The 9,777-nt window shown below is 35.2% G+C and overlaps 3 protein-coding genes across 3 annotated transcripts in view; all 3 read left to right on the plus strand.

Annotated features, from left to right (window-relative positions):
- LOC138862005 (neurotrophin 1-like) overlaps positions 1-1,022 on the plus strand; it is a 1,097-nt gene extending 75 nt beyond the window's left edge. The window contains exon 2 of the mRNA XM_070122515.1: positions 122-1,022. Coding sequence (XP_069978616.1) covers positions 122-793 — 672 coding nt within the window. The 3' untranslated portion in view covers positions 794-1,022. The remainder of the gene's footprint in view (positions 1-121) is intronic.
- Positions 1,023-3,990: 2,968 nt separating this feature from the next.
- On the plus strand, positions 3,991-5,137 carry LOC113801083 (protein spaetzle 3-like). The gene is made up of 2 exons (XM_070122321.1): positions 3,991-4,037; positions 4,142-5,137. The coding sequence occupies exons 1-2, from the start codon at positions 4,023-4,025 to the stop codon at positions 4,859-4,861; spliced, it is 735 nt and encodes a 244-aa protein (XP_069978422.1). The 5' UTR covers positions 3,991-4,022; the 3' UTR covers positions 4,862-5,137.
- Positions 5,138-8,419: 3,282 nt separating this feature from the next.
- Positions 8,420-9,394, plus strand: LOC113801123 (neurotrophin 1-like). The gene is made up of 2 exons (XM_070122322.1): positions 8,420-8,465; positions 8,615-9,394. Exons 1-2 carry the CDS (start codon positions 8,448-8,450, stop codon positions 9,284-9,286), a joined length of 690 nt encoding a protein of 229 aa, XP_069978423.1. The 5' UTR covers positions 8,420-8,447; the 3' UTR covers positions 9,287-9,394.
- Positions 9,395-9,777: the final 383 nt, after the last annotated feature.

A 9,777-nucleotide genomic window follows, 5' to 3' on the forward strand; every position in this document is an offset into this window, starting at 1 on the left:
TTTACATGCATAGACGAGTGTTAGTGTGGGTGTGCTAATTAGTTCACACACGAAATACCTTATATACAGTGGATGCAAGCATCATCAAAGTGAACTCATTTTACCATATTCTGTATTGCAGGTTTCGCTGTCTTTGGCGGTCGCTGTTCTGGCCTCCCACCACGCAAGTCCTTCATACCACCATCAACCTACCTACCACACTCAGCCTTCCTACCATCCACAACCTTCCTACCACCCTGCTCCCGCTTATCACCCACAGCCTTCCTACGAGCATCAACACCAGCCTGCTGTGCCAGAATGTGCTGCCAACACAACCAAAGCTTGGTGCCTCGAGGACGACCACTATCCCACCTACGAGATCAAACACGCAGCAGAGTACCACTACGAGAAGCTCCTCTCCCTCTATGCTGACGTAGCCGACCTCAACACCGAGCTGTCTGTCGACCGACCAAACACCCTGGAGGAGGAAACTTACTTGTGCCCATCAGAGACCGCTTACGTCAGGCCCCTTCGTGCCCTGAACACCGAGGGAAAATGGCGTGTCGTTGTCAACAATATCGATGCCCATTATCAGACTCTCACTCAGACTACACGCATCGAAGAGTGTCTCACTTCCGCCGATGCATGTCCTCTGGTGCCTGAGTGCTACGAGTCCAAGTGTCTGCAGAAGTCCGTCTACCACCGCTTCCTTGTCTACGACTCCTATGATCAGTACTTCCCCTTCGCCATCGAGACCTTCAAGCTTCCCGCCAGCTGTGCTTGTCTCTTGGGCGCCTACACCATCGACCATTAGTCACCAAACACCTGATCTCAACCCACAAGAAGCTTAACAAGAAGTCATCAAGTTTAACATTCGCGTCCTGGGAAAGGAAGTCCAAAGTATACCGTTCATGAAAAGTCGAGTACGTGAAGAAAGCAGTTCTTTAGTCATCTTGCTGTGGTAATATCGACAGAAATGATAACTGATTTGAAATGACATCTTAATTCCCCTTTTCTGAGACAAAAATAAATATTTTTTTGTACTTTAGATTTCATTCTACCCTCCAATATACAAATCTTTGAATTCATTAAGCAAATATTTAATAGATATTATATTTGACATAGTTATGATTTTTCGAGTTTGTTACAGATTCATTTTGTTTTCTTGCATTTGTATCCAAATATCGTTTTAATCTAACGATCTACAAACAATTAGATTATGCCGATAAGACGGAAGAAGCAGAGAAAAAGTCATATGAGCGTGATGGAAGATATTCTTATATATACATATATGTGTATGTTTATATATATGTATATATATGTATATACGTTATATATAGTTAGATAGGTATGGGCACATGAAGCTTTCTCTTTATGTATATATACATATAAACATGTATCTATTTATATATTTTGTGCATATATATATATATATATATATATATATATATATATATATATATATAAATATATATATATATATATATACATATACATTGTATATTAACGTACGTTGTTTATATATATATATATATATATATATATATATATATATATATATATATATATATATATATATATATATATGTGTGTGTGTGTGTGTGTGTGTGTGTGTGTGTGTGTGTGTGTGCACACACACACACACACACACACACACACACACACACACACACACACATATATATATATATATATATATATATATATATATATATATATATATGTATATCAAATATATATATGCACATGCGTTCGAGTATTCATATCTATGAATCCATCAATTTATATATACATATACATATATATATATATATATATATATATATATATATATATATATATATATATATATATATATATATATATATATATGTATGTATATATATATAATTTGTATAAATTTATACACACATACGCATATGTGTGTGTATATATATGTATACATATATGTGTATATATATGTATATATATATATATATATATATATATATATATATATATATATATATATATATATATATATATATATATCATATATGCATCTACTTATATACACATACATATGTATGTATATATACATATTTACATATGCATATATGTATATATATCACATATAAGTGTATATATACATATCCTTGCATTTGACAAATGCAGTCCTTTTATCTCTTCCTTTTATCACTCAGTTGCCAAGTCGCCTGTAATTTTTTCCACGCCCTCATCGCCTTACAGAATAGTGTGAACACTCGCTGATTCAGAGGCTTTGGGGCTTTGTCCCTTACCTTGGTTGTTAAGGGTAATTAACACTCCAACTGCCTCTTTCGTACCATACTTTCCGCCGCTTGCCCTGTGGCGGTTGCCTTTCCCTTGAACTTGACCTTGAACTTGGCGATGAGGCGGATGGCTGTTTCCTTAATGACTCGGATTCCTTTAATCATTTTTCTAATAAGCAGACCCACTTTAAGACACTCAGTAACTCTTACAAAGTTATTGGTCTGTTCCTCCTAAATTTCTTGGTCACTCAAGGGTCGAGGCACACCATGATAGGGGGGGGGGGGGAGCATGTGGTAAGCACACGCGAGCATGAACCCTCCAGGCAGCCAGACCCAAAACTGATCGCCGTGTCATTCATGTGTGGGTGTGCATGCATGTATGCATAGATAGAAATATATATCTAATATATATATGTATATATATATATATATATATATATATATATATATATATATATATTTATATATATATATGAATATATGTGTACATGAATATCCCTATATACATATGTATAGATGCATATATGCATATTCATATATATACATATATATTCATTTTCCTTCTTATATATATAATGCATAACATATATATATATATATATATATATATATATATATATATATATATATGTACATATATATATATATATATATATATATATATATATATAATGTGTATATATGTACATATATATATATATATGAATTGAAAATCACTCTACCATGTTGATACTATGGTAGAAAAACCCACAATGCACAAACTAGATTTACTGAAGAAAGTGAGACAACATTTTCGGAATTCATATGTAGATATATATGAATATATATGTATATATGTATATATTTTTGTGTGTATACATGTATTTATAGACACATACATATAAAACATATATGAATGTATATGTATACATAAAGGTCCCTACATAAATGCACACACAGATACACATCCATACATATATACGCGTATGTATATGCTATGTATATGCATATATATATGTGTATATTTACTAAACAAATAATATATATATATATGTATATATATATATATATATATATATATATATATATATATATATATATATATATATATATACATATTTATATGCACATCATATATATGTGTGTGTCTGTGTGTGCATGTCTGTGTGTTTGCGTGTGTGTGTATGAAACATGCCATATATATATGTATATATATATATATATATATATATATATATATATATATATATATATATATATATATATATACATATATGTATGCATGCATATATGTATATATATATATATATATATATATATATATATATATATATATATATATATATATATATTATACGTCACATACATATTTACTTATGCATGTCATATATATATATGTATTCATATGTGTGTTCGAGCATGCATTGTGTATATATTCATATATGTATCCATACAAACGTCCATAACCACACCCGTGCACACGTCTGTATGTATATTTAAATGTGATTGTATGTTTGGATATCTTGGCTATGTCTCTCCTTCCAGGATAGAGCCACGGGGGGGGGGGGGGTTGAGGGGGGACCACAGGGCTGAAATTATTCCCCGTGACTATGTTGTCGGGGAAATAATGGCGACAGAGTCAGAAAACGATCCACTTTCACGTTTTTCTAGCCTTGGAGTCGCGACTCTTCATATTACGAGGGCGTGGCCAATGCTTACCTTGAGTATATAAACTCGGTAATAAGGAATGGGCAACAGTAGAAGCGATTCTCGTACCTATCTGCTCGTTTCATCATGGCTCTCACATTGGTAGGTTATGAAAATTTTACCAGTTAAAACTGCATTCACTATATAATTAATTTTGATCCTTACAAAAGGTTGATTTTGCTCTAACGTTAATTTTTGCTTTCTAGTCGGTCGTTCTGGCATGCGCCGGAGTAGTTCTGGGCTCCGTCCACCCTCCAGCATATGGACATCACCCACAGCCTGCTTACGCTCATCATGCGCCTGCCTATGGTCATCATGCGCCTGCTTACGGCCACAAGCATGCCTATGAGCACGCTTACTGCGACCCAAGTGTGGCCCCCGCATGCGCTGACAACTCCACTCTCTCCTACTGCTTGGAAGACGCTGAGTATCCCGAGTACGAGATCAAGGCTGCCATCACTGCCGATCACCTCTTCGCCAAGAAGTACGCTGACGTCGCCGACCAGTCTGCTGACGACCTGGTAGACATGATTACCAAGGACCAGGAGGAGGCCTTCAACTACTCTTACTACACTGGGGCCTCCACTGGGGACTCTCCCTACGATGCCACCCACTGGGCTGGTCCTGAGGGTTACATCTGTCCCTCCGAAGTGGTGTATGCCATGCCCAAGCGTGCCCAGAATGTGGACGGCAAGTGGCGCGTCATTGTCAACGACGTTCACTATTACAGCCAGACTGCCCGCCTCGAGACTTGTCTGTTCCCAGAGGCTGCTTGCCGCGCCCTTGCTCCTTGCTACCAGAGCCACTGCACCCAGAAGTCAGTGTACCACCGACTCCTCTCCTACGACCCATGTGACGCCTACAGGGGCCTCTTCATCGACATCTACAAGATGCCATCTGCCTGCTCATGCCACCTTCCCGCCTAACACGCCACCACAACGCTTCTACACGAATCGCCTCTTCTCACACTAACACTCCATGGCCATCACGGAGCCACCGAAAAGCCCTGTAAGCCTTTTAAGCGGAGCAGAACACCCACGTGACTGGAGAACTGCTTTTTTTCACGTACCACCACGTCTTGCCACGAACCGAAGGGACGCTTCCGCCGCTGCTCCTCCCCATTTCAATTTCCTTTTCATTTCATCCATGTAAACGAAAGATGCGAGAATCCAATGTGATATTTTTTATAAACAAAATTGTTTAACATATCTATATGGCTTCTTACTCCTTGACACCTGTTATTTGCTAATAATGCTCTTAATCATTACAATAGAAAGTAGTAATGATCACTGTACTATCTGCAGTGACGATAGTTATTATTGCGAAGATTAATATAATAATAACAGTCATAGCAATAACAATTTAAAATGGATAACAGTGATATTGACAATTATGATAATTCTTACCATAAGAATTAGAAGACGAAAAAAAAAAACTATGAATGACGATAATCATATTGATGAAAAGTAATAAGGAGTAATGGTATTGTTTACATTAATAACTAACAATTAGAAAAAGAAAACATGAAGGCAAAAGCGACACTGACAAAAGTGATGGTCACTGCATAATGTTTAGAAATATATGTTGAAAATACTACTGCTAACGATAATGAAAATGATTAACGATAATATTTTTCGTTCACCAAAAAAAAAAAAAAAAAAAAAAAAAATCAATATAAATATACTAAAATTTTGATATGATGGATATTAGCAGTTAATATTCTCCTTATGATTTTCTTAATGGATCTGTAGGTAAATACAATAAGGAATGGACGATACCGAAATAAGAACCACAAACATATTTAGGAGAAATGAGTTCAGGTACACTGAGTTCAAGCACTACGATAGAAGAGGGAAAGGAATCCGCATTTCCCAAGCAGTGTGGAACAGTTATTACACTCCTGTGACGAATATGACTGTTTATCACCACAAAAACATTAGGATGCGAAAATGTATATTGATATACAGTGTCACATGTAAATTTATGTTTGTCATTTGCCTATTCATGCCACTTTCCCGCCTAACACGCCATCACAACGCTTCTCAACGAATCGCCTCTTCACACACTAACACTCCATGGCCACCACCCAACCATGTACAACTCCTGATGGCTCTTCAAGCGGAGGAGAACACCCACGTGACTGGAGAACTGCTTTCTTCACGTAGCGCCAGCAGTCATGCCAGGAACCGAAGGGACACTCCTGCCGCTGCTCTCTCTCTCCTCTTCAATCATGTAAAGTCCATTGTTACATTTTTATAAACAAATCATTGAACATATCTATGATTTTTTTTTTTTTTTTTTTTTTTTTTTTTTTTTTTTTACTCCTACACATGTTAACAGTCATTGAAAAAGTAATGATAATTATAGCAATAATTTCAATGAAGATGATAATAGTAATAATAATATAAAAGGAAAATAATAGTATTGATAGTGATAATTCTTATCGTAAGAATAAGGACTAGAAGACAAAGAACAATAACAAAATTATTATGATAATCATGATATTGATGAAAACAGTAATAAGGAATAATGGCGTCCTTTGTACCAGTAAGTAAAAAAATGAAAAAAAAAAATTGTGATGGTGACGACAGGGATCTTTTCAGAAAGTTGCGAGTTTTAATAATAACAATATCAAATAGGAAATAATACTGATAATAAATTCGTGTTTAAGAAAAAAATACAAATATACGTATTTGTATATATACGTATGTTTCTATACATATATCAATATTTTGATAACATTTGTATATTGACAATCGTCATTCTCTTTATGATTTTCTTATTATCTCTGTAGCACCAGTACTCACAAAATTTTCTGAGTACATGAAAAAAGTAAATACCTAAGGTTGTTAAGGTATCAAAATGGGAGCCAGCAACATATGTAAAGTGAATTAGTTCAAGTACAAAATGAGTTCAAACACTGCATTTGGATAGTGAAAGATATCCGTGTTCCCAAGTAGTTCGTAAGTTTTCAAACTCCAGTGATGAATATGTCTGTTAAACCACAGTCATCGGAATGTAGAACTATCTAGTACTGTAAAAGAATATATATATATATATATATATATATATATATATATATATATATATATATATATATATATATATATATATATATATATATATATATGTTTTTTTTTCTTCTTTTTTAAGTTTAGTTATTAATATATTGATTTGCACCTAAACACCCGCCCACCTTCGAAGACATCACCAGCATACACGTGTTTGCGTGTGTATGTAAGTATATATATATATATATATATATATATATATATATATATATATATATATATATATATATATATATTTATTTATTGCATACACATATGAATCATACACACACACATAGATATATGTGTATATATATATATTCATATATGTATGCATATACCTTTGTGTGTGCGTGTGTTTGTGCATGTGCATGCATATATATATATATATATATATATATATATATATATATATATATATATATATATATATATATATATATATATATATATATATATATATATACATATGTATATGGTTATATACATAAATGTGTATATATACATATGTATATATATACATATACATATTCATATGTATGCATATATATAAGTATGTATGTGTATATGTACATTTAGTCACATATGTATGTGCATATATGTGTGTGTGTGCGGATGTATACATATATTTCTTCATATATGCATATTTACTCAAAGAATATTTGATAACATTTATATGAATTCTTATTTCTAAACGTATACATATACACATCTGTGTATATATATATCCATGAGGATTTATATATTGTATTATATATGTATATAAAATACACACATCTACATCTATATGTGTGTGCATGAGTATGTGTGTGTGTGTGTTTATGTATGTATCAACTGTATACTTACATTTATACATATACATTTTTATGTGTGCAGCTGTACAAATACATATATACATACATATGGATCTAAATGTATGTATGAATTATGTGAGCTTGTACACATATTGATGTGTATGTATAGAAATGTGCGTGGAAACTGTATATGTATAATTATATATGCACAACATATAGATATGTATATATATATTTTCCTTACAACATTTTTTACAAATGTATATCTACTGTACACACAAAGAAACGTCTATATTGCTAATAATGTTCACGAATAATGCTGAGAGAAAAAGGAAACACGCCTTGATCTCTCCAAGGCGGGCTGGCTGGCCCAAGGATACCATTCACCGTAATTATTTGCTTCCAGAAATGCTCAATGTTATTCTAATTGTTCGTATTCCACATTTCCCTTTGTGTTTTGCTACAGTATGGATATTTCATAGTGTAAAACAACTCTAAACACCCAGGAACGTTTATATGATCTATGAATTAAAATGAAATTCCTTTCACGGTTCGATTGTGCTGCTGGGGGAGGAGGGGGAGGAGAGGAGGGACACTGCTACCTATATAAGGGCGCCCATCATCACGGTCGCTACAGTTCGAAAGCACCGAGAACTGAGAGCGCAAGCATGGCTTTCCGATACTTGGTGAGTTCCTATTATGTTCTGAGACAAATTTACATGCATAGACGAGTGTTAGTGTGGGTGTGCTAATTAGTTCACACACGAAATACCTTGTATACAGCGGATGCAAGCATCATCAAAGTGAACTAATTTTACCGTATTCTGTATTGCAGGTTTCGCTGTCTTTGGCGGTCGCTGTTCTGGCCTCCCATCACGCAAGCCCTTCATACCACCATCAACCTACCTACCACACTCAGCCTTCCTACCATCCACAACCTTCCTACCACCCTGCTCCCGCTTATCACCCACAGCCTTCCTACGAGCATCAACACGAGCCTGCTGTGCCAGCATGTGCTGCCAACACAACCAAAGCTTGGTGCCTCGAGGACGACCACTATCCCACCTACGAGATCAAACACGCAGCAGAGTACCACTACGAGAAGCTCCTCTCCCTCTATGCTGACGTAGCCGACCTCAACACCGAGCTGTCTGTCGACCGACCAAACACCCTGGAGGAGGAAACTTACTTGTGCCCATCAGAGACCGCTTACGTCAGGCCCCTTCGTGCCCTGAACACCGAGGGAAAATGGCGTGTCGTTGTCAACAATATCGATGCACATTATCAGACTCTCACTCAGACTACACGCATCGAAGAGTGTCTCAGTTCCGCCGATGCATGTCCTCTGGTGCCTGAGTGCTACGAGTCCAAGTGTCTGCAGAAGTCCGTCTACCACCGCTTCCTTGTCTACGACTCCTATGATCAGTACTTCCCCTTCGCCATCGAGACCTTCAAGCTTCCCGCCAGCTGTGCTTGTCTCTTGGGCGCCTACACCATCGACCATTAGTCACCAAACACCTGATCTCAAGCCACATTAGTGGGTAAACGAATTGAACATGTTTAACAAACGCAAGTGCGAGACACATCGTTCATCGGCAGAAACGATAACTGATTGCAAAGAACATCGAATTCCCCGCCTTAAGGAACATGAAAATAAATATTATTTTACGTAATTTATTTTTTAATTTACCTTCGCATAAGCATATCTTTGAATTAAGGAAGCATGTATCATCAGATGTCTATTTAGGATTCATTTAAAGTTCTCTTCTACTCGAAAACATCTTTTGCATCTGACAATCTACAAACAACAGGAGATTTATGCTCGTGCTAAGGATTAAGCAGAAAAAAAAAATAGGAAGATATTCTCACTTATATATATAAACGCACAAGCATTTATATTAGATATATATTTATATAAATACACATATTATATATAATGTCTAGAGATACACATTTATATATGCATGTTTACTATATAAATATGTATATGTATACATT

Source organism: Penaeus vannamei, chromosome 6 (assembly GCF_042767895.1).
Source record: "Penaeus vannamei isolate JL-2024 chromosome 6, ASM4276789v1, whole genome shotgun sequence".
Taxonomy (NCBI): Eukaryota; Metazoa; Arthropoda; class Malacostraca; order Decapoda; family Penaeidae; genus Penaeus; species Penaeus vannamei.